The sequence below is a fragment of the Aquila chrysaetos genome, chromosome 10 (genome assembly GCF_900496995.4).
Source record: "Aquila chrysaetos chrysaetos chromosome 10, bAquChr1.4, whole genome shotgun sequence".
NCBI classification, from domain to species: domain Eukaryota; kingdom Metazoa; phylum Chordata; class Aves; order Accipitriformes; family Accipitridae; genus Aquila; species Aquila chrysaetos.
Window position 1 is genome coordinate 20324799 of NC_044013.1, and position 25725 is coordinate 20350523.

Genomic DNA, 25725 nt, shown 5'->3' on the forward strand with positions numbered 1-25725 from the left:
AGGGAAGATTGGATGAGTGTTAAGTGTTTAGCTTTGCATCATGAGAAAGGAACATCATTTACAATACCAGATCTAACTGTGGCTAAAGTACTTCATTCATTGGGAGTGGGCTGAACCTTCCTGTGGGCTTTGCCATTTAGAAACACACAAATTTGGACTCAGCAGCCTTCAGCAATGCTGAAGGACTTCATACTTGTTTCTACATGAGGCCATGCTGTGCTGTTTCACAGAGTCATGCAACATGTCAAGTAATGGCTGCATGGTGTTGCAGATTTTTATCAGCTATCGAAGTTATTCTTTCTGAATACTGACCCCTTCTGATCGGGAAGCAGCTGCAATGTGATGCTGACCACCTGGGGCAGGCAGTGAGGACTCAACATACTCAGCGTGTCCATGGTGCAATTCCACTGAAGTAGTGCTGTGACACTGAGGAAGAGCTCAACAACGTGTGCATATGACCAAAATGTTTAGCAATTGCTTTAGTTTTTCTCTGAGTGTGTTCCTCCTTTGAGGATTTTCTCAGGTCTTTCTGCCCCTTAAATTCCTCTCTGTGAACTCTCACTACCTCTTTTTATGCCATTTTTTATGCTTTGTACTGGTGTGTTCTTGCTTCTTGAGCAAGTCAAAGGGTGGAGGAAGAACAGTGGTTGCTTAGTGTGTGCTGTGGTGACAGTGTGTCTGGGAACAGAAATAGTCATTAGCAAAGTTTTTGCTGCCATTTGGAGAAAACCTGGAACATCTGATAGATATTTCAGGTCTGGTCCCTTGGAATTGGGCATCTTCATATGGGTCTGAAGAGGCAGTAGGCAGAGAAAAAGAGGGTATACCAAACAGGATCACGTCCTTACCACACTTTATCTGCCTGCCTTAGAATGATGAGGAGCATGCCCTAAAGGATTCCCATCCAAGGAAGGGAAAAACTTGTGCTATGGAGAATGACACAGAGGTCCAAGTGGATGGGTGTTTCATGGGTGGTCAGTGAGATCTGACACATGAAGCAGTAGTGGTCTGTCCTTTCCTCTCTCTTTTATCGCTCTGCTGAGAGGACAGAAGGATTTCCTTCTTTCTAAGAAACTTACCATGTACCCAGGCTTGTGGAAGGGCTGTGGTTTAATGGGACAGGAGCATGGAGTGGCAGAGCAGGGCAGAGTTGCTGTATTGTATGGTGAGGGGTCAGCACCCTGTTAATCCAGCAAACTTCTGACTCCTCCTTCCCCTCCCCAGTAGCATCAAGGGCATTAGGATTCGGGTTTTGTTTTGAGGTTTGGTTTTTTTCAGTAGCTGACTAACTTGTCCTGTTACTGGTACAGATCCTCAAGCAAATGTGTGCAGTGGTGTCAGCTGTCCATGTGTGACCAGAAAGCATTGGTCAGTCTACCTGCACATCACCCCAACAAAACTGTGGTGCACTTTTAGCTCTGAATAATGAATAACCCAATAGGGTTTTTGTCCAAAAATGTGAAGGCTTGAATGATGTTTTTAGTAAAAGGTGGGATTTGATTTGAGATTTTTGGGTTTGGGTTCTTTTGAGTGGGAGGGAGTGCTTGTGTAAGAATTTTTAACAGCTGCCCTTGGTTGCATTAGATGTCAGTGGATTGCAAATATTCCTTTTATTCAAAATATTGATCAGTTGTTTACATTAAAGGAACACCAAAACCGGAACAAACTAAAACAGAGTAAAACACTCCTGTGTTGTGTGTGCACTTGGTTCTCCTGGCTCTGCTGAAATGCTGACTTCAGTTGCAGTGGGGTAGTTGCGTCATAAGAACACTGACTTTGAAGGGGGGAAGGTGAAGTGGAGACAGGTGTTGCTCATTAATCTTCCTAATCTGTAACTTGTGTATGAATTAATAGAAAATGAAATGGGTCACAGTTACCACTTTTTTTTTTTTTATTATTAGCAACCTTTAACATTATTTACTAGTGTGGGCTAAAGTTTGCTAAATTGAGAGAGGAAACTAGCTTAGGAGTGTGTGGTTTCTCAACTTCTGTTTGGATTTGCTTCCTTGCACAGTAGAGAGTAGTGTTGCTCTGTTCCCATTCTCTGGCTGGGTAGATGTAAGTTCTGGAAAATTCTGGTCTTCCTGATAAGTGATGGCTTTTAGCATGACAACTTTTGTAGGTTTTCGTATGATAACTGAAAGACATCTGCATATTTTTAAAAATTACTTTAAGGCTGTACTCATCATATTGAAAAGTAAAAAAAAATCTTGAAATATTGAAGAAATGTAGAAGCTTTAAGCTGAATGTTCTAATGTTCTGGGTTAGAAAAAGCTATTAAAGAGTTCATTCTCATTCAACAGGCTTAAATGGGATCTCTCTTTGGAAATTGTTTGGGTTTTGATGCCTCTTGTGGAGGAAGAGCAGTGAAGAGAACAAGAAGTGGTATTTCATCGTTTGTATAGAACTGTTGCAACTTCATAGTGTTGAAAAAAAAGTATATATGGGGCTTAAGAAAATCTATATTTTGAAACTAGTGATTTTTTTTAAAGGAGGTAACAGGATCACAGCAATAGGTGTACTGAAGATGCCATGGGGGCTTGAGATGGTTGCCTCCTTGAAATAGCATACATGATTATTTAAAAAAAAAAATAAAATAAATGACATTTTTCCTCCCCTCCCAGAAATGAATGTAGACCAGAGAAACTGCCATCACATTCCTTTGAAATCGATCATGAAGATGTGGATAAGGATGAAGTATGTATTCTGGTTTTCGGTGGGTTTTTTTCCCCTGGGGAAGAGTTATTTATTGCTTTAATATCAAATAAAGAATGGTAACGGAGGCTCATTATCTCCTATAAAATATTTCATATCTTAAATAACTCTGAAGTTAGTGGAACTTCTTTGTCTCTTATGTCATCATGTGCACAGCAGGCATATTAATAACATCTTATTTTAAAAGGAATGAAAGGATGATTATTTGTTGTCAAGCAGATATTCATACATTACAGTTTTCTTTCGTATCAGAATTCAAAAAGCAAGTCCATGCAGTATTAATCATGTCTTTCATACAGGATACAACATCCCACTCATCTTCAAAAGGTGGTGGTGGTGGAGGAGGAGGATTAGCAGCAGGAGTTTACAAGTCTGGATGGCTTTATAAAGGGAATTTCAACAGCACTGTAAACAATAGCATTACTGTTCGGGTAAGGGGACAGCATTATTCTTTCTTTATTCCATTTGGATTTATATCCCCCACAGAGGCACACTTGTTTGCCATTGTCATTTAGCTGTTTATCTCAGGTTTGATTACATTGCTTTAAATGATAGTAAAGTAATATTGCAGTTGTCCGCAAAATAGTGCGATTGAAGTGCAGTTAGGAGTTGCCTATTATTTTAAAACCTGTGAAGAACGTATCAGTGAAAATAATTTGCAGTACAACAATTGTCATCCTTTTTTTTTTTTTCCCCACTTCAGTCATTCAAAAAGCGCTACTTCCAGCTGACGCAGTTGTCGGATAACTCATATATTATGAATTTTTATAAAGATGAAAAAATATCAAAGGAGCCAAAGGGATGTATTTTCTTGGATTCTTGTACAGGAGTCATACAGGTAAGTTTCAATTTATTTCATTGTATTGTTTGGGTATCAGATAAATTTAAAAAGGCAAGTAGAAGAACACATACATTAATGGAATAGTGGTCTCATTAGCAGTTTCATGAAATGAAAACACCATTAGTTTTGCTCTTTAAATTGGTCCAAGTGCTCAGACTGACAGGTTACAAAAAACCATAGTTGAATTATGCAGATCATGCATATGCTCTTTGCCCATGGCACACATGAGAAAAAATATTGTAAAATGTTTCTTTTCTCTGAAATTCTTTTCTTAGCTGCCAGATTTTACCTCATGCTTACTAAGAGCATGCTTGCTTGTTGTGCGTTAAAGAGACTTAGGTTACAAAGCATCGTCTGTTGGGCAAGTGGTAAATTAATCCTGTATCCCGAGCCTCCTTGAAGATCCTCACTTTTGGAGGTGATAGAGAGCCTTAATGGCAGCAGGTGGGACAGAGCCTTGTTGTTTATTGTGGCTTGGAAAAATAAATAGCCAGAAATGTCTGACATCACCTTTTATTTTTTGTTCCCCCTAAGATTGAGTTCTTAGCTTTTTCTCCCTCTTGCTCTGCCTTTCCTCTAATTCTATTAATGTATTTCTCTTTTTTCTTTTTTTTTTCTTTTTTTTCATTCTAAACAAGATGTTATCTTGAATAATATATTACTATGGTTGATCTAGCCCCATGTGTCACTAAATAAGGAAATTCCTTTTTATTTTTTTCAGCTATATGTTGAGGTTTAACCCCACCCAGCAACTAAGCACCACACAGTCGTTCGCTCACTCCCCGCCACCCAGTGGATTTGGGAGAGAGAATCGGGGGGGGACGGGGAGTAAAACTTGTGGTTGAGATAAGAACAGTTTAATAGAACAGAAAGGAAGAAGCTAATAATGATAATAATAACTATAATAAAATGACAATAATAATAAAAGAATTGGAATATACAAAACAAGTGATACACAATGCAATTGCTCACCACCTGCTGACTGATGCCGAGTTAGTTCCCAAGCAGCAATCTGCCCCCCAGGCCAACTCCCCCCAGTTTATATACTGGGCATGATGTCACATGGTATGGAATACCCCGTTGGCCAGTTTGGGTCAGCTGCCCTGGCTGTGTCCTGTGCCAACTTCTTGTGCCCCTCCAGCCTTCTTGCTGGCTGGGCATGAGAAGCTGAAAAACTCTTGACTTAGTCTAAACATTAAAACATTACTTAGCAACAACTGAAAACATCAGCGTGTTATCAACATTCTTCTCATACTGAATCCAAAACATAGCACTATACCAGCTACTAGGAAGACAATTAACTCTGTCCCAGCCACAACCAGGACACTATAGTTTATTTTTTACTACTTAACTAGTAAAGATTGGTAACAGTGCTAGTGCAGACTGATTTGAGGGTTGCTTGGAAAGAAACCTTTCAGGTAATGCAAGGGAAGACCCCTGATAATCACAAGCTTTTGTTGGTTGGGAAGTCTTCCCTTCACCCCTGAAGAGGCATTTTGGAGCAAGAAAAATAATACGTGAGTAATTTGCTCTGGGAACAAATATTTCCAACAGCCCCCTGCAAAACCTCATTCCTGCACCCAGGAAAGTACCCAGCTCTGTAGGGAATGACTGTTTTCCCTGTGTAGTTCAAAAGGGTGTTTCTTTTTTCAAACAGGTATAGGACAGGATGGAGATATATATGTAGAAGGACAATGATATTTGCCTGTGTCAGTCCATTGGCTTGAAAGACCCTAAGAGGTAGCTTGGAAGTGTGGCAGAAGCCATAGAGGAGATTCTTCTACAGAAATCCTGTTTAGAAATTACTGATTGCTCCTGCTTGCTGTCAGTGTGTGCTTTCTTTTAAGATGGGTCTCAGCCAAAGCTCTAGTTAAGCCCTGAATGTCCCTGTAGTGTGGTTTTAGGTACAGATTTAATGCTGTCCCAGAGGGTGCCTGTTCTGCCGTGTTGTTTCTGATGATACTCCATGATAGCAGAATGGCTTGACTGCAAGATTTCTGGCCTTTTTGACTAACCTCTGACAAGAAAGCTCAAGAAACCTTTGAAATCCTCCTCCTGAACTTTGTCAGCTGCCTTTTAAATCTACAGCATTCCTGCAAATTGTCCCAAACGGTTTGAACTGTGTGTTCTCCTCTCGCCTACCCTCAGACACTAGTTTTCATGATTGTTATTCGATTGACATTTAGAATAGGATGCACAAATTTATGAGCTGTCTTCACTAGCAAGAAGTGAGTCTTACCCAAGGGGGTAATAGGGCAAGTATCATCAGCTATCAAAGTCTGTGATGAACTGAATCATAAGGCTGAAAAACAAAACCTAGCTTAGAGTTGCCATAAGGAAGGAGACCATAGAATGTGGAGAAAGAGTTGGGTAAAACTGAAGATGTAGAGGAAAACTGGGATGTGAAAGTTCTGATTTAATGAGTTTTAATACCACTATAAATCATTTAACGCTCTGTGAATGACTTTGAGCTCCTGTTTGATAAAGGTTGAATATCTAAATTGTAGTAAACATTCTGGAGAAATCATCTCCAGATAAAATACAAAATACTTCCAAAACAATACTGTTATTTTAGAAGAATGACCCTGCAGGTGTTAGACTTAGCCTGATGTTTCATTTATAGCTCATCCATAGTTTCTTTTTGAATATTGTATTATTTCCTTCTGGAAGAAATTTTAAACTTGAAATTAAGTGTTGAAGATTATAAGTCAGCCTCAGGGTTCACACACCATATGGAAAGACTTAGAGAGAAGCAAACTGAGAAATGGTACCTTTTTTTTTTTTTTTTCTTTCCTCTTAACTGATCAGGATGAAAGTAGTTGGCTTTAGATTTGAAACAAAGACTTTGCTGTAGATCTCATCTGCTTGCCAGAAGTCTGAAGTGCAGATGGAAAAGTGGATATGGAAGTTTTCCTGCCCTAATGTTCTTAAGATTCAGCATGTGAGATGTATTGCTCTATTAGATAACGTCTAATAGTGTTACAGTACCTGATTTAAAGATCTTGGCCATGTCTGTAAGGGGAAGTACATAATATAGACAAGAAACGCATTCATTTTAATTCTGTACTTTCTGAAGATAAATTGAAACGTAGCGTTTTTCTTTATAGATTGTGCATAAATTGGTATACATAATCCACTTATACAAATAATCTATCTTTAAAAGTTTTGAATGTTCCCTACCTAAGATTCTTGGCATAGTTTTGTTCAGGTTCTTGCTCTTGGTCAAGCCCTCATGTTATATCAGTAAAAACAGGTTTCAGTGAAATTTTAGTCCTTGTTTTACATTAATTTGAATGTATGCAGTGATTGGAGGATTAGAGTGATTTCAGGATCAAGAAAAATATTGGACATCTGAGAACCAATTGCTGCAAAACCCAACCCTATTCTTACCCTATGTTGGGTGAACTAAAATTTATAGCCCTGAAAGAATATTCACCTCAATAAAGTACTTGAGAGGAAAACTATTTCCTACCAAGAGAATTTCCAGTAGCAGAACTAAAAAATAACACATACACATGCACATACACACACACACAGTCCCAAGTCAGTTTGAAAAGCCAAGATTTGACTGACTCTGTTGACCCGAGTAGCTCCAGAAGAAGTTGTTCAGTCTTAACTGATTCCTGAGCTGGGTCATCACATGTAATATAAGGACTGGAGCAAGTGATTAACAACAGATTGGGTAGGAATCTTCTAAATCATCTCTGCTGCTGGAATAAAAAAATGTTCATGGAACTTTATTCTCAGTGTCTTGGGTTCTCGGCCTCCTCCTCTGCTAATCAGTATCAGATTTTGTCTCTGTTGTTCTTAAAAATATCACTATCATCTCACCATCTGGCTTAGAAGCTATTCTTAGTAACTAGTTGGTACAGGACTGTACTGAGAAATAGTTATAGTTTGTAGAACTACAGGATACCATTGTCATATTATTTGAGACTGTTAATGAAGAAAAATAAAATTAAGTGAAATGACTACTTATGGGGTGGATGAATTGATTTTCATTTGTCAGCAACAGTCCAAGGTTAGATGTGTCAACAAAGTGATGGCAATTTTCTGGAATATTGAAAACAAACCAGTGGCACTGATGTCCGTAGTCAGTGGTTGTAAAAGTTGGATGAAGTAATAGGGGGTAGGACACGTCGGTGTTCTTTCAGATTTAAGCAAGGAGGAGAGACAATTGGCGCAACTGCTTTCATAATAGTAAGAGATAAAAGCCTCACTAATTTGATAAATTTGAGGAATGAAGCACCTTATATTAGATCACATCACTTTGTTTAATTTTATTGAGCTATTTCAGTAACTAAGCACCTGTTAATTCTTATGACAAAAATTGATGGATTAACCATCTACTGAAGGTAAAATCGGTGATACAGAACAGATCTTAGAACTCAATCTGTTGCCAGTATACTGGGCATTGGCTCTTATTCTGTACTTGAAAAGGATAGCACTGTAATGACTGAACAGCACTATACCTCACCTTTCGCCTCCTGCAAAGAATTGTTGTAATCACCGTAGTCACTTTTAAAATCCTTCTAATACAAAGGTGACAGTAGGAAGTACCCATTGTAATCTTTTCACATAGAGGAATTTGTCCTATTGTAATCTTCTGGAGAGATTTACTGGTTAATCTCTATTCCAAGTTTAGACTCATATCATTCAGAATCTCTTTCAGAAAAATATAAAAATAAAATTATGTAGACATGTTCTCATCCTAACCGCAATGTTTCTAACTTCATTAGATGCTCAGAAATTGTTACCTTTATGTAGCTTGTTAGCAGCATCCCCAAATACCTCAAAACAGAAGATTTTATAAATTGTTCACAATTACCTTTAGACCTATTCAGGTCCAATCTCAGCAGCCAGGGATGGAACAGTCTTTGACCACGTGTTGGCTTTGCTTGCTTGCTAGTTTGAATTTGGTGAACTCAGTCCTGTTCCCACTGAGCAAATATTTGTCTGACTTAGCACTACTTAATATCTTTTTGAGTGTCTGATGTGCTGGTAAGGTGTAGGAGACTTGGGCTTTAGAGGTGTTCTCTCCAGGCAACTCATATATACTTATGTAGCAATGCTGTACTTTGCCATTAGAGGTCTTTCATTATTCCACTTGGGAGTTATTCCCTACTGTAGTTTGAAGTGTTATCGTCCATAGTCTTAGATTTCTATGGCTAAATGGAAGACATATATTTGGCCATAGAAGATCTTAGATGTACAAAGACCCAACAATAAATTCACATAAATTTGCATTAATATAACACTACTTGTTTGTTTTGTTTTTTTTTTTAAGCCACTGAATTTTGCTTGAATGTTATTTTTAAGGAGTGGTCATATACAAGTCTCATCTCATGGATGCCTTTTTCAGTACCTTTTTATAATCAGTTCTAGTGTTTATTTTTCTTTTCCTTTTGTTCCAACAGAATAACAGGCTTAGGAAACATGCCTTTGAGTTGAAAATGAATGACCTCACATACTTTGTGCTGGCAGCTGAAAATGAGCAGGATATGGATGACTGGATTTTCACTCTCAACAAAATCCTGCAAATAAATCCAGAGGGAGCCATTCAGGAGAGGAAAAGTGCAGATCTCACTGATCTGAAACTTGGTAAGAGTGAATAGTCTTTTCATTGTTTTTGTTTTGTTTTTAATGAAATGCAAAAAATTGAACCTTCAAATGTCACTGTTGAGTCATTTTAACTGCCTAAGTCTGTAATGGATTCTGTACCTATTGATTTCTAATGAAGCAGCACCAGTCTTTTGGCAATCCTTGAACAATGTCAGCTAACTCCCCACAGATCATTTTCAAAAGGCTGTGGGGGAGGTAAAGCTGCTCCCCACAAAGTCAGCAGGACCAACATGGCTCTGCTTTGCCTATGCAGCTCTTTTTCAAATATAGTCCTCTCTGTCAATGATCTTGCTAGTACTTTGTGTTTTACTGTCTTGGGAGCCTGAAGATTTTAAAGAGTTTTGTGCCGGAAAGAGGTTAGATCAGTTCTTTTTCCAGCATTTTATTTTCTTTAAAAATCTGGAGCTAATAGTTAAAAAAAAATCCTGGCTGTGGTATATTGCTCTTTCCCTGGAAGCTTATTGACTTTTTATTTCTTGCTTTTGTGAGTTTGCGTATTAATATGCTTTCACTGTGGAAGAAAGAATTAGATGCTCTGTTATACTGCACTCTTCATGTGGCAGTAACTCATTCCTCCACATAATAAATCCATGTTCAGTTTGGATGAAGCCCAGCTGAAATTCTAAGACTGAAAACACTTGAAACCTTAATACAGATTTGAACTGCTTGTGTTCTGAGCTGAATCAAAGCATTGAATCCACATGCATCTGAATCTTGGGGAAGTTCAGAGCTAATTGAAGGCTTTAGCCTGGTGTTTATAATAAATTCTGATTTTGGAGGGACAGGATACTCTTCATATAGTCAAAGATGTTTTTTATAATTTGGAGGCACAAGAGACTTGCACTTCAGAATCGGAGAAGTACTTTTGAAAATCCCACCCATAAGGGATATTAATGAAACAGGAACAAATATGTGCATAAAAGGTCAAAGACGTAACTCTAACAGAAAACAGAAGTCTCTACTGGTAAAAACCCTGATAACAAGCAACAGGAATGTGCTATGGAGTTAACTTGTCAAAAGCCATGATGTTTTCTTGGTAGAGAAGCCCTAAATGACTGTAATGGCTTGTTTCACATTGTGCTGAATTACCTAGTGAAAGCAGAACAGTCCTGGTGAGCTAAGTAAAGCAAAGGGGTTGCCGTAGGGTGCTGTCCTCTGGATCCATAGATTTGCAGCTCATGGAGTCCAGACTGCATCCCTCCCCTTCCCAAAGAGTGGGTAAGGTCCTGTCTGCCTCACTGAGGACTCACTTTCCTGGGAGTCCAAAATCTTTCAGTTGACATAAACCCTCAGTGTTGCCTCAGAAGGGACGGAGAGAGCAAAGGAAGGTGTCTTTGTTGTGGGCATCAATATTTGTCATGGATGAATGTGTCAGACATTTCACTGACTAGAGTCAGGCCTCTTGTTTGAAAGCTTAAATATAGACTAAGTTACAGCAAGCAGCAGTGGGAGATGAGGTTGAGGAGGACAGAGGTTTACATTACATCTCTTCCATTTGTTAGCCTGATGATACTAAAGGGAATAAAAAGGTACAGCATGGGGATAGATTTTCTTCTTTTTTTAAACCCAATGGTAATAGCAAGTATAATAAAAAGATTTGCATATTTTTTCTTCTTTTCAAGACCCTGCAGAAGTTTCGGTGAATTATGATTGCTCTCAAGAAGAGACTGATTCTTCAGAGAACACCTTGCACCCAGACTTTGCAAAAGTAATGGATGTTATATTTATCTTTACAAGCTTAGTGGACAGTGCTACATAGGTGAAAAATGCCTGCCAATAGATGATCATTAATGTTGTGAAAGGTTTGAAAATATAGCACAGACTGTTGTGATTGTTAGAGCCATGACAAATGATAGGAAATTTTTCTTTCTGAACAGCTGATGGCTTTGTTTAAATGAGGAAAAGCTCCACTGGATGTAAAGAAATTGGATGTTCCCTAGAGAGGTTTGATTTAGACCTGCAAAGTCAGTAAGGATCTGGTCGCTGCAGTTATCTCTGAAATATTTACTCTTTTTAACTGCATTTCAGAAGAGTTTGGCCCTTGGAGAGCCAAGATTTCCTGTGTGACTTGCAAGGAAATGAGCTGTGAGCTGCTCATCGCCTTCTGTAACTTCATTGAAAGATGCATGTAGTATCAGGGGAGGCATTTTGTCCTCTGGATCTCATAAACTGCTTCATGTGAATGAGATAATTGTAGATGGTGCTAAGAAGCTTTTTGATGAAAAGCTAGATTGGAAATATTTCACTGCTTTTTCTTAAATGAATGTATGATCTGTTTTGTAATCTTCTGTCAGTGAGCTACTATAGATAGTATCTATCTACACAGCCAAATGCTATTTGAGGATGTTACTCCCACAGATTTGAACTGAAACCTGTATATGCAAATGAGGACAGAATTTGGTCTTGGTTTTACTGTAGGTTGTAGTCATATATATGAAGTAGTCACCTAGAATTTAAAAAAACCCAACAAACCCAGAATAAATACAAAACAACCAATCAACCAGATAAAATATAACTGAGTTTATGTATTAAGGACAACAGTAGTATCTGATCATCTTGTCTGTTGATAGATACTTTCTAATGGTTTAGTTAATGCAGATATTTCAAAGGTATCTTAAAGATATCTCAAAGACCACTGATGGCCTGCAAGGCTAAAATAGATGGTCTGCAGGTTGTGCGATGCTTTTATTGCCCTTTATATGGCTAATTCCTGTTCCCCCCCACCCTTGCTCTATAGGCCTGGCTGCAGCGGTGATCTGTGGCCTGTCCCTATTCCATGGCAGGTAAATGTCCTGATCCCATCTCTACCTAAACCAGTACACAAGGGACACATCAGGACCTGCTTCTGCAAGTCAGCTCGTGGGCGGTGCATGTTAGGAAGTGAATACAGAACTCTTGGTCTTGCTGTGCTCCTTCTGCTTGTTACTTAATGTGTGTCAGCAATGTCATGCTATTGTGAAAAACACAGAACATTGAACGGGACCTGAACAAGAGCATAGCCTGTACTATGTCAGCTAAGGTTTGTACTCAGTCTTGGGCAATCAGGAAAGTTGTGGACTCCGTTAATAGTTCAGAGATTGAAAAATAAAAAGAAGTTAGGAAAAACAAAGTGCAAAGAAAGACTGAAGGAAGTGAGCACACTTAGACTGAGAAAAAAGGTTTCAAAGATATCATGAGGGATCTGTAAGGGGAAGGGAATGTGTAGGGCATACTTCACATGTTGGATGAATGGGCTTAAATAGTGGGGAAAAAATTATCAAAGTTAGGCATAAGGATAAACTTTTAAATGGCAGGGTAGGAAAGCACCAAATGGCATCAAGAGGTTGTTGAGTTGGTTTTATCAGAGAGCTGCTTATTAACTTACGCATGTGTCCATCAGAAATAAAACGGGTGTGACTGACCCTGCCTTCTGGCAGAAGGATGGCTTTGGGTGACACACTGCGATCTGTCTGCCTGCCCACCTGTAAGGCTGAGCTGCACTTTCCTGCTCCCCTTTCTGCCCTCCCCCTGACACAAGTGGTTTTCTGTGGAACTGTTGGGTTTTTTTTCCTCGACTTGGGAATCCCTAAAGTGATTTCAGTGCAGTGATCCACCATTCTGACATCTTACACAATGGAGTCTTTAGTAACATACATGAACTTGAATTACTTAATTGATCTATTTTGGTGTTCCTTAGAAGTATATCACAGCCTGAAAATCTTGCTTCACAAACATATAACCTTCAAAGAGTGTTTGAAGGTGCTTTGCAGAAATGAGAAGTGTTGTTACAAGTGAAACATTGATCATTCATTTAGAAGTCTAACAACTCTATGGATTTCTGTTCTTGTGCAGAAAACTAATTTATTATCTGTCACCACAGTACATTACAGAAACAGAAGAAACAGTGAAAGCCTCTCGAAATACAGAGCGACTAAATCTTTTTTCTTTGGATCCTGATATTGCAGTAAGTGAATTTATTTTTTTTTTCCCCCCAAGTTCTTAGAAGTTTTAAAATACAGATGGCCTGAGCTAACTGGGTTAGCTAAGCCACCAGAGTGGACTGAAGTTCAGCAAGCAACTCTGGGTATACCTGAGACTTCAACTTTGAAGGGTGAGGGAAGCTATTTCTAGTCCATGGAGATTTCTGTATACACTCTACCCATATCTGATCACAGAATGGTTGAGGATGGAAGTGACCTCTGGAGGTCATCTAGTTCAGTCTAGCTAAGCTTTGAATCATTAAAGCAAACTGAAAATATTACAGGAGCAGAACCTCCTTTTGGATTGGGAATGTGACAAGAACAGTGTTTTTATTGTTATTCATTACACTGAATTTGATTACAAAAAGGTGAATGGATATAAAAAGCAGTGGGAAGGTACAGTTGGAGGTACAAAAGGCTATCTATGTGAAAAAAAGTTTAGCTGGAAATGTAGGAAGTGAACGTTGCTTTTCTTTTTATCTTCAGCTTGCTTATCATTTAGTGTCACAGTTCATGATTCAAAGACTGTTATTCCTTGCACTGAATGTACATTTGTTGGTGATTTAACTGGAAACTTTATTTTAGTTAAAAAGAAGACTTAAGTAAAATTGGAATCAGTTTATATATTCAAACTTGAACCTGTTGTCATTCAACTGTTGTGCCATTATTAATAATATTAAGCAAATTGAAATAGTGGTGTGGTGTATAAGTGAGGGGAAAGGTCTGAAATCTAAAATGTGGTGTTATAGTCTGAAAATATGAGGCTGTTTAATCTATATGAGGAAATTAAAAGTTAAAGTTTCAGAAGCAGTAAGTAAACAAGAAAAAAAATCTGTTCTGAAATTATAGGAAACCTAACTTGGATCCCTAATTCTGCCTCTGACATTATATATGTTGTCAAGCTATCTTTTTGCTTTGCTTCCTAATCTATAAATTAGGAATAACAATCATTTACTATGGTAACGTGAGGATATCAGCAGTGACTTTTTGAGGTTTTCAGGTGCTTCAGTGATTGTCAAGACATTTAAAAAGCTTACTTAGTTTTTGAATGCTGTGCTTTTCCCATGTATAACAAATCACCCAACTTATTTCAGTCATTGAATCCTCAGAAAAAGGAGTTTCCAGGGACAAACTCGGTGATCAAGCCATTTGAAGAAAAGCCTGCAAAGAGGATCCTGATAACTTGCAAATCCCTCAGTTTGAATCTCCAGGCCTGTGTTACTGAAAATGAAAATGATCCTTCAACCAATGTAAGCTTTACTTATTTCCCTGTGATTTTTCTCTCCCCCCCCGCCTTTTTTTTTCTGGTTTTTTTTTTTTTCTCTTTCTATGCATTTGTTACTTTTGAAGGGGAAGGTAAAAGGAAAGCTGTATCACGCAGATGTACTGCATTCACTCCTCCTCCTCTGCCCATCCCTTTGGATTGAATAATGAAACTGATGAATTTTTCAATAAACAGTTGGAAGCTGATTTAGATTGAAGACTTTTAGCTACAGTTCAATGGGGAATTAAAAATGTTAAAATCCTTGAGGTTTCTTAAGAATTGCTATAAGAAGAACAAGTTTAAACTGCCAAGACCTGTGTAGGGAGGCAACTGAATACCAGTTGCTGGTGAACTAGTTTTTTGTTTTACAGAGAGAGGCCAGGAACCAAGCAGATTAAATTACAGAAGAGAAGGCAAAATAGAAAGGACTGGATGCTTCATCTAGTGGAAAAGCCCAGCTAAAAACAGGACAAAACAGAAAATTTTGCTTATTCTTACTTTAAGAGAAAAGGGCAGGGAAAAGCAAGATGTAGCTGTCAGTCCATAGCTTTTAGTTCTCCCCTGAAGCAGGAAAGTTTTGAGAAATTAGTGTCCTGGCAAGTCAACTTTCATACATTACATATGAGGCATTGATTATTTTTTTTTTTCCCCCTCATTTAAAGATGACCTCTACAGTGAGTGCATATTCAGCATGATGTAATCAATACCTTTTTTTGGCAGAGTAGAATAACTGTTTAAATGAAGTCATGATAACTGTACCAAGGGCATGCATAATTCACTACAGAGGCTAAAAAAGCATAGAATATTGTACCTGCCATGCATTGTTCCTTATCTCCAAAGTTTTAAGATTCTCATTTCTAGACAGCTCAAAAGGTGTTGTTCTTATTCTGAGACTGATTTATTTCATCAGAATTACGGAGGCTCTTTGGAGGTTACTTACAGTCATGGGACTTAACTCCGTGGTACTATGTGATAGAATAAGTGGGTACTGTCAGAGCAGTTTGAATGCTCTTGGTTTCCTAGCAAGATGGAACATGTGTTTCCCACAGAATAATATGCCCACATATTTGAGTTGGTACCAGTAAACATTTTTCATCTACTTATATTTGTCATCTTTGTGCTACATTTCTGATGATCCCTGGAAAGCCCACCCTGACTCCTCTTTCTTTTATAATGACTCTGAATCTACATTTTAAAAATCCTGTAACATGTTTCTCTGGGGCCCTATTCATTTACTCTAATAATTATTTGTGACAAATACATTTGTGTTTTATTCTGCGAGTGTCTAAATTAGCTGTCAATTACTGTTCTAGCACATTGTTAACAAACTACCTTTAAAAGCCCCTAAATCACATGGTTGGAAACTAACTTTGACAGGGGTGTGTGTAAGGATGTGTTTTTAATGAATCTCATGATTTGTAAATAATACTTGTTTGTTTTCTTTTTTTTCTAGCTGCAGGAACCTATTAAAAGATAGAGTTTACCCCCTTGCTCTCAGTTACCTCTATATTATGTTTTTGGTTTTTCTCCAGGTAGAGCCTTTCTTTGTGAGCGTGGCGCTGTACGATGTCAGGGATGGCAGGAAGATCTCTGCTGATTTTCATGTGGATTTGAACCACCCACTCGTTAGACAGATGATTTCAGGTTCCTCGTTTTCATTAGAAAATGGCACTGTTGAAAATACAGACTCCAATGAAATGGAAGAACCACAGGTCAAGGGGTTCCCAGAAGAATGGCTGAAATACCCAAAACAGGTATTCCACATGTGACTTACATGACTTAGTACTCATGCGACTTATTTTAGTTCAGTAGTAGTGTTCATTTTCATCAGAGAATTTATCTGTACTACCAGTGGTTCTTGTTTTCAAGAATACTCTTTCTTTTGTGTATCAGTGGTACTTTTATACAGATGCTTGATTTTTGAGCTCCCTGTATAGACTTTAATACCATTTACAGTCAAAACTTTGAAAAAAGTTAGTGTCTGTTATTTAGAGAAACACCTATGTTTCCTGTGCTCTTTGGGTCATTTGCTGACCTCTCCCAAACCAGCCAAACAAAATCGCAACTTAAAGCAATACCTAGATGCTGCATTAATTTCAAAGTACTTCCACATTCTTGCTGTTGCTGTAAGCCTTACCCTGAAACCCCATACATTACCTTTTCTTCTCCCTGTCATTCCCCTGAGGTGTGACTAATTTAAGCCAGCATTTAAGTGCTGTCCAAGAGGAACAGTTAGGTTAGGTGATGCTAACATGGTCATACTGCTTCTTGACTTGATTCAGTCTGTTTGCAAGGTGCTGCACATGCACAAGCTTACTTCAGCACTAGCACAAAGATTTTATTTTCCGTCTGGCTGTATTGAATATGTAGAGATAATAATCCTCAATAATCCTTTCTGAATTTGGTTTATTACTGTTTCCATCAACAGAGAGCACCGGCGGTATTTCATTTCTCCAGTATTGCTATATACTTTTTAAGTGTTCTGTCTTTTATCCACAGGCTCTTTTCTCCATAAGTAATCCTCATTCTGAGATCGTATTAGTGGCAAAAATAGAAAAGGTGCTTACGGGAAACATTGCCAGCAGTGCTGAACCTTACATTAAGAATCCTGATTCTTTTAAGGTAATGTAACGGGAACATCAGTTCCTTCTTTGTCAACTTCAGCCTATTAGAAGCTGAAGACATTGCAAATTGTGCTCACAAATCTCACCAGTGTGTGGTTGCTGAACAGGACAAGCTCACAGGAGGCCCATGCCTAAGAAAGCAAATGTCCAAGCTCCATTGACTGAATGAATGAAGTACCACTTTGTCAGCAACATACAAATCCATTTGTGGTGCATTCCTATGCTACTTATGTCTAGTAGACTGAAATTCTCTTTCAGTATCTTCTAGAAATTATGAGTTTGTGTGTTTCGTATACGAGCGAAGTTGGGATAGGCACCTGTTTCTTTCTGAGGGCAGGCAGTGCATTTTCATTGGGTATATTACAGAAAATTGGAATAATAACTGTAACTAATGCAGTTCTGACTGAAGGGATGGTGAAGAGGTTTAATTCGTCAGCAGCATCATATTCATCTGTGATGTCTTTGCTGTCTGCCCAGAACCTTCTGTTATGGGCAGTATCAGGCTAAAATATTTTAGGGACACTAGCCTCTTCAGCAGAGGAGTATTTGGATGTACTCTGCTGCATTTCAGATATTATAATGATATGGATGAAATAATTCGCATTTTCTTTTTTGTAGTGTGCACAGAAAGTGTTAAAATCCAATAAACTGTTCTGCAGCAAGCTGGGGAAATACCGTATGCCATTTGCTTGGTCAGTGAGGTATGTATGAATTCTTTTTATAATTTTATAAGCATCTTATAGCTTACTCTGCTTTTGGACTTGTATCCTTTTATTCTTTTCCACTTTTTCTGCCTGAAGCTAAGCAGAGCTTTCTGCATGGTCCAGGACCCCAGAAGATCCTGAAGCTTTATTATTTCATTGCCCTATTTTTCACACAGCTGAATGTTAGTTACTTTCTCATTAAATGTTACTGTGGTGGAATCTTTTCTTCAGGTCTGTAGTGAAGTTGCCAGGGAGTAGCAAAGGTGGCTGACAGAATATCAGTTTATCATGAGCTCCACCAGTGATTTGGTGCTAAAAATTACCAAAGAAATTTCAAAGTCACAGTTCTCCCAAGAATTTCCTACAAAGATAATTACGGTCTGAAATAGAGTTGCAATGGCCACCTAAAGTACAGGTGCACAAGTTTGAAGCTCTGTTCTTGTTATGATGCATGTCAGGTTTTAGGAAAAATCTAACCAAGGATTTGGAAGTTATGGTGCCCTTGAAACAGTGCCTTGGGGGTGATATTCAGGGATTATGCTTCAGGTACTCTTGCATTTTTAGTGGTTAGTAGGTGACAGAGACCTGTTATTTTCTTGTTTGATAGGTCAGTTGGGTTTTATTGCAGGTCGCTGCAGTGGCAGTAATGGATTTTTGTTCTTCCTGTCTCTCCTCCTGGATAATTTCTTAATGGTCTCACCCTCAGGATTGAGGCACCCCAGTGCCTCTTGATCCCTTTCTACCAAATTAACTCACAAAACCAGATATGGCTTTCTTCTTTTTGTTCTCCCTTCAAGTTCCCATGTAATTCCTTTCTCTGTCCTCTCTGATTTTTCTTTCCCAGTCTTCTGTAATTTCCTCAGCTTACTGCTGCACTGGGGTGAGAGAGCTCCCTGACTGAGATGCTCCTGTGTGTCCCTGTGAGAGCTCTCCCTTCTTTCTGCCATGCATAGAGCAGGGAATTTAAAATTCTATATTCCCTATAAAAAGGAAAGCTGTCGATTGCTGAGTGAAAGCATTCCTTCTCCTCTGGGGCTTCTGTTCTGACTGTGGCAGGCCAGGTGGAGAGCTGCCTGAAGCTGTAGGGAGGAAGGAGGAGCGAGTGCTAGGTGAAAAAGTCACATTGTGGCATTGCCCCATGGCTGTGAGGGATAGCTGTGTGGCTGTATACTTCTGGTGTGGAGGTACCGAGCACCAGAAGTGCACAGTTTCCCCTGCTGCATGTAGGGGAAAGCTTATGATGTTAGAATATGGTGCTTAGATGGCAAAAGAGAAAACACACAGTAAGGTACGGCCATTTGAAGAGTTTGTTTATTTTTTATTGACATACATTTTTGTCAATATCCAGTAGGAACAGAAGTACGTGCATGTTCAAGAGAAAGGCAGATAATGTGTTCTGATCTGTCATCGCAAGCTCACGGGTACTCATTAATATTTACTACTTCTGTGTAGCCAAAGGACCATTCATCAAAATTGTATTGATGGGTGTCTCTTGACTTGACAGAGCTACTTTTAGCGTGTAATGGACCTTGCAATGGCAAGAGGTGCAGGCTTGGCATCAGACTGACTTGAGGCTTTTTATTAACTCTGTCCTACCTGCCTGTGGTCTGTGGTGGTACCATTAGTGATATGTCCTGCAACTCAGTCATTGCTGTAGCTATTAAGTAATGTTTAGTCTAAAGTCAAGGATTTTTCAGCTTCTCATGCCCAGTCAGCGAGAAAGCTGGAGGGGCACAAGAAGTTGGCACAGGACACAGCTGGGGCAGCCAACCCAAACTGGCCAACAGGGTATTCCATACCATGGGACGTCCCATCCAGTATAGGAACTGGGGGGAGTGGGGGTGGGGGAATCGCCACTCAGGGACTAACTGGGCGTCAATCGGCAGGTCGGGAGCAATTGCATTGTGCATCACTTGTATATTCTAATCCTTTTATTATTACTATTGTCATTTTATTAGTGTTACCATTATCATCATTAGTTTTCTGTTCTATTAAACTGTTCTTATCTCAACCCAGGAGTTTTACTTCTTTTCCTGATTTTCTCCCCCATCCCACTGGGTGGGGGGGAAGTGAGTGAGCAGCTGCATGGTGCTTAGTTGCCGACTGGGGTTAAACCGTGACACTCTGCCTAAGGGAAATCTGACAGATATGAATGAAGTTTTACTTCTGTCCCTGTAAGGTGGATAGCACCTTAAATGCTTGTCAAGCTACGGTGCACTGAGAAAATGGTGCTTTTCAGAAGATTCTCCTCTCCTTTCAGTTCTGTGTTATTTCAGCTATTTTATCATTAAAACACCAGTTGGCAACTCCTTGGTCATCTCAGACATAGTATTATAACCTGGATAAATTTATTTTGTAGTAACAGGCCATATTGATTTGGAGTAAGGAATAAAACCTTGATTAGATCAAGCTTGACTAACAAATAGAGCTCCACCAGATTTAAATCTGCATGTGAGTTTTTTAAGTTCTAGCAACATGGTATATGATAGCAGCAGCTTCCAATCACCACAGCCATGTGAGCAGAAGCGTTTTCTATAGATGGATTGCTCCACTTTACTACTACTCATCTAAGTAGAGCACAGCAGTTGCTGCTGCTGCACCCAACAGTATTTATTGGGTAAATGAAGAAAGATTTTTCTTTCTGGCATTCCATGCAGAATGGTTAATTGACACAGGCTGGAATGTGGCAAAGGACATAAGGCAGGATGAGAGCAATAGAGCTCCATTTGGGAGGAGCTTGCTTGTGTGATGCCCAGTACAGTGGGTATGGGAATACCTGGGAGTCTCAGCCTTCCTCAGGCTGTTTCCTTGAGACTTTTTGCCAATGGAAACCCTTGGCTCTAGTCCCATACTTTTCCAGTTTCAGAGATGGCAATGACTTGTTTCACTGGGTATTCTCTCTGAAATTACAGGTACCTTTTTCGATGTGCAGTCCACAGTCTTAGAAAACAAGATTGAAAACACCTCCACATCATACTATATTTTTGCTTTCCCTAGGACAGGATCAAATAATTCCTAAATATGTTTGTCTAGCCAATATTTCTGGCTGTGATTTCCTGAATATAAATGGGAATATATGCGTGTGGAATTAGCAAATGCACAGCGAGTTCAACATTTTGCAGACTTACTGTGTGTGCATTACACAGATGGCCTGCACATGGGCAGGGGACATAGCTGGGGTTTGTGGACATCCTTCAGTTCCAGCAGGCAGTATTTTTGGATGGCATCCTAATTCAGTGCTTCACTGCCCATACCATTAAAAAGCTTCCCTCCTATCTGTAGAATTAATTACAGAAAATATACTTGGGTATGTTTATCAGCTCTTAAACTTTTTCATTATAAATCACATTATGAGATAAGATAGTTTAAAAATCATGGACCAAATAAACCACCGTATGAATTTGTTGGTATCAGTGATGTTGCGCAAGGAATTTATTTAGTTCATTGGGTCAAATTCTGCACTCATTTACAGATGTTTATGTATTAACGTTACTTGAGACTCTCTTTGGTAAAAGCAAAGTATATTTGGCCCTGTAAAATCTATTTCTATTTTCACAGCTTGAAAATAGAATTTTCCACAGGAGGCTATCACACTGCAGGGGAAAAAATGGTTTGGCTATGATAAATAGCAAAACCCTGGGTTTGGAAATGTGTTTTCCAGTTATTTCATTCTGGCGTTAACCACACTTCTGGTTTTGTGTGGAAATTTTCCCCCCTTAAAACAGTTACAGATGGCCACAGTGCGATTTTTACGTATATGTTCAGCAAGCCAAAATCTTGACAGTTGAGTATTGTGCATGTGACTGAAACTCTTAATTAGCTTATGTGGCATCCAGTTTGTTAGCATCATTCAAAAGCATGACTCAGGGTTCCTCCCTCATTTCTTGCTGGCATTGGTGGGATCTGGTGTCTGTATGCTCCTGCAGGTATAATTATGGTATGTGTTAGAATTGCAGTGTGTCAAATCCATCTTCGATTCTCATATTCCTGCCAGAACTGCCAAAGTTTGCAAATATGTGCCTGAGCTACATATTGTAGATGTGGGGAAACTTCACTCGCAAAGATTAGTTTTTATGCTCTGCTGTTCCTTCAAACCTTCTCCACCCTCGTAAACTTCACATTTTAGAGCCCAATATTTGAATCCTTCAACAGCTTGTGTTGCTGGTTCGGTTCTCAGCTGGCATAGGTTGATGTAGCTGAAGGTAGTGAGGCTGCACTGATTCACAGTAGCTGCAGATCTCACGCTGAATCTCTAACCCTGGAGGTGAGCAATTTTTCCACAAATCATGAGCCACTACTTACAAAGTAGCTTTTTCAATGTCAATTTATGAACATTGTGTCGGTTTTCTGTGCTTAAAGAATTTTTATGATTGTGGACTATCAGCTAACAATGTTAGAAGACTAGAATCACAGAAACACTTCAAATACTGAGATGATGTTTCAGTTTCTTTAGGGAAATCTGTTGATTTGTTTTTCCCCTAAATTAACACCTTTAGAGTCTCTTCAGGATTTTAGTCCTGTGAAATTTTTCTTATTAAAATCCCTCTGGTAAATAAGTAACTGACAGTAAGGAATCATTACTATATTTGACAAATACTGGACTCCTGGATTGTGGAAGTGTTTTGTTACATTTCCTTTTCTATGATGTGGCAGTTGTCATTCTCAAATGCCTTCAGTACGTTCACTGTGACAAGGAGCACTCTTGCTCCACCTGCACCCAGCAGCCTGAAAGGATCCAGCAAAACACGGGATTGCAGTTACTTAACTGCAGACGTAGTACATGTAATGCTTGCTGCTCTGGCAATTCTTCAGCTTTAATGAGCCAGGGGAATGGAGACACCAGTACAGTTTGACAAGCAGAAAGCCATCTAACTTCCCTGAGTGCATAAAACATACCTGTGTTTAAGAACGATTATCTTGTTTTCAATGAACATCTAAGTTGCTCTTGTAGTGGCAAGAGCTTTACATAAATGGAGTATTGTGTGTAAGTTGGAGGGATAAAAATACTTGCCTATCTTGTATTGTGGATACCTGGTTTCATGCCTTTAATTTTGTCCTGGATGTATTATTTAGGCTGGGTTATGCTGCTGAACTGACGAGGAGCAGTCCTAGAGGTAGGGCATATGATACCCAGGGAGCACTGTTGCTGTGAAAGAGTGGTTATAGGCAGGACTCTGTAGAGCCCTTCTAACTCCAAACCAGAGTGGCCAGAGGGGAGGAGGTGATGATACTGTGTCCCTGAGCCTCCCGGCAGGCAGTGCTCAGTGCTCAGCACCACTGACCCAGAGTGAGCTACTTCCAGCACAGACCTGGTTCTTTTTCCTTTTATACTATGAACATCACCAACCCTGCCTTGGTAAGTGCCCCTACACCCCGCTGTGCTGAGCAGTGGTTTGCTCGGTGTCAGAGCCTGCACTGGAATTAGTTAATAAGCTCCAACAGAGCCTGGGTTTGCTTAGCATCACATTGCAGAGCCCAGTGGTACGGCGGAAATCACTCACTGAATGTTTTAGTCCTCTCTGTTAGTCTGGAGAAGGAAGCAGTGCTGAGTCCAAGAAATATCATAGTGTCACCAATACTGTAATAATTATTTTTCTTTCTTTTTTTTTCTGACAGCAGTTTAATAGGATTTGTAAAGTAAGTGGTGGCTGCCAGAAATTAGGTCTGGTTTCTCCCTAATAACTTAAGATTTTTTACGTGGCATGTTGGTGTGGACCTTATTCCCCCTAACTGCTGGAGGCAAAAATCTGATAGAAGAGAGTTGATTCTCTCAGTTAATTAGGTTAAGGCACGGTGCATTTATACTTCTGCTTGGGATCCTCTTCCAAAGGTTTACTCCGTTATTTTGCGTCTGGCAACAATTTGTGCTGGCATTAATTCTTCTCACTGGCAGTGGAACAGAGAAGTAAATTAAGGAAGCAAGATTGGCCAAATGATTCACAGAACAGCACTTAGTGTCAAGAACATTTTACTTTTGTTAAGCAATGTTTTTGCAAACTACAGTTGAATCCAAGGTTCATTAATTTGGATAGCTGTTACATTATCCAGTCCAGACAGAGTGTATGACTCTTGGGGATATACAGAGGGCACTGGAATGTCTTAATTTAATTCTGCAAGTGTCAATGAGCAGGAATGGAAATACCTGGGAATGTTTTCCTGTGTGCACAACAGCTGATACTTACTGTTCCCAGTTATAGACGGATATCCTTTTTTTCCATTTCATTTAGTACTTTTTAGCTGGTTCACCAAAAATTTAGTCAATGCTCCACAAACTTGTTTTATGAAGGAAAGCTAAGCCCTAGTGAGTTGGTATCATGCTCCTGGAGGACACAGAACAGATTTAATGTGTACATTAATTCAGTAGAGGTCTCTAATGTGGTTCTGTAGAAGCATACATTTCTTTACGTGGTGAGATGTAGTGGTTGGGATTTGACATCTTGTTATGATTTCTGTTATTTAAAATTATGATTTTCATTGGATAATAACTTCATGGATGAAACTACCTATTGGTGTAACAAATTCTTCAAAACGCTTCTTTGAAATAAGGAGTCAGTCTCTTTGTTGAAGTGAGGAGTCATGTCCTTGATGTGTGAGCAAGACAGTAAAATCCCATCAGGCTCAGGGGTAGCGGCTCTCAGCCGGGGACAGCCTCTCTGGGGCTGCCCCAAGAGCTTGCCGAGAAGCTGGAGAAGGCAGCCTTGCAGCCAGGGTGGTGGAGAGGCGGGTGGGAGCGGAGAGCTGGCTCGGGTGAGGTGCTGTACCCTTCCAGCTTTCTCAAGTGAGACTTAGCTACAGAAGAGGGGGAAAAAATCGTGGATGCTGAACCAGATGGTGATCTGGCCTAGCGTGAAACCCCAGCAACTCTGAACTGTGAGCAGTCACGCTGCACTTGAAGTCACGGGGACTGTCTGCATCACGTAAGATTAAACAAGGTCTTAAGTCTTTGCAGGACTGGGACCGTACATGCAAGTAAACTGAAATTGCCTGTGCTCCTGCAAATGTACAGCTCGGAAGAGCTTTCTTGTGTGAATCTCTACAGGGAGCCCTTGAATTTGTGTAAAAATTCATATCATAATCTTGTTAAAAGATTACGTGACAATTTCAAATGTTCAAATATATATATGGGTGAGTGTTTATAAACATGTCATTTTTCTTTCTTTATAGACCAGTGTTTAAAGATAATCAGGGAAATGTTGACAGAGACTCCCGATTCTCACCTTTGTTCAGGCAAGAAAGTAGTAAGATTTCCATGGAAGATTTGATTAAACTAATAGCAGAATACAGAAGGTAAGGAACAGTTTTTAATTTGGTTTGAGAAGGAATAAAAGCTTTATAAAGCTGTGCAGAGTAATTTTCACAGCTTTTTTTTCTTCATTTAACACAGTGTGCTGAAGTGCCCATATTAAATTAGTGGTTTTCACATTAGCCTGTTACCTGCCAGAGAGTGCTTTAGGTTGGACTTTCCAGGAAAACTGAAATGTCATTTGGCACATTAATAAATGTTATTAAAATCTAAAGATAGTGATTCTTTAAATTAGCTTCCATCAGGGGAGATGCAAGTGAAGTAATGAACAAGAGAACATTCTCTCAGGGAAAAAAAGAAGAGGGGAAAAAAAAAAAGAGAGAGAGAAATGAAAAAACATTTTTTTAATGGTTTCCCCACTCCTTGCTTTTGTTTGTTTGAGTCTCCATGACAAACTACAGAGTGGACTCTGGAAGGAAAAAACTTCTCCAAATGTTTGACAGTGTGCAAATTAGTGAATAGCTGTTTGGCTGGATAGTCTTCCACACAGGTGTAAATCAGGCTAATTCTAGAGCAGAGTCTTTGTTTATACTGGATAAGTGACATGAGAATTGAACGATGAATTTCTTCCTGTCCCTTCTACTCTAAATGTGCCTAGAAATTAATTAATCTAATTAACTTCTGTTCCATTTATATCAAATCAGATCATAGAAAGATGGATTGTCGACTACAGGGATTGGATCGGGCCCTTAA

The 25725-nt window shown here is 39.2% G+C and overlaps 1 protein-coding gene across 17 annotated transcripts in view; it reads left to right on the forward strand.

Moving 5' to 3' along the window:
- Positions 1-25725, forward strand: part of DOCK10 (dedicator of cytokinesis 10) — a 138129-nt gene that overhangs the window by 52749 nt on the left and 59655 nt on the right. For 16 of the 17 annotated variants that reach the window (XM_030028583.2, XM_030028584.2, XM_030028574.2 and 13 more), the window contains exons 5-15: positions 2625-2697; positions 3015-3146; positions 3419-3553; positions 8974-9157; positions 10801-10886; positions 13038-13121; positions 14232-14387; positions 15934-16155; positions 16901-17023; positions 17644-17726; positions 24894-25016. In XM_030028583.2, coding sequence (XP_029884443.1) covers positions 2625-2697; positions 3015-3146; positions 3419-3553; positions 8974-9157; positions 10801-10886; positions 13038-13121; positions 14232-14387; positions 15934-16155; positions 16901-17023; positions 17644-17726; positions 24894-25016 — 1401 coding nt within the window. The remainder of the gene's footprint in view (positions 1-2624; positions 2698-3014; positions 3147-3418; positions 3554-8973; positions 9158-10800; positions 10887-13037; positions 13122-14231; positions 14388-15933; positions 16156-16900; positions 17024-17643; positions 17727-24893; positions 25017-25725) is intronic. The other variant, XM_030028573.2, reaches the window with a different exon arrangement.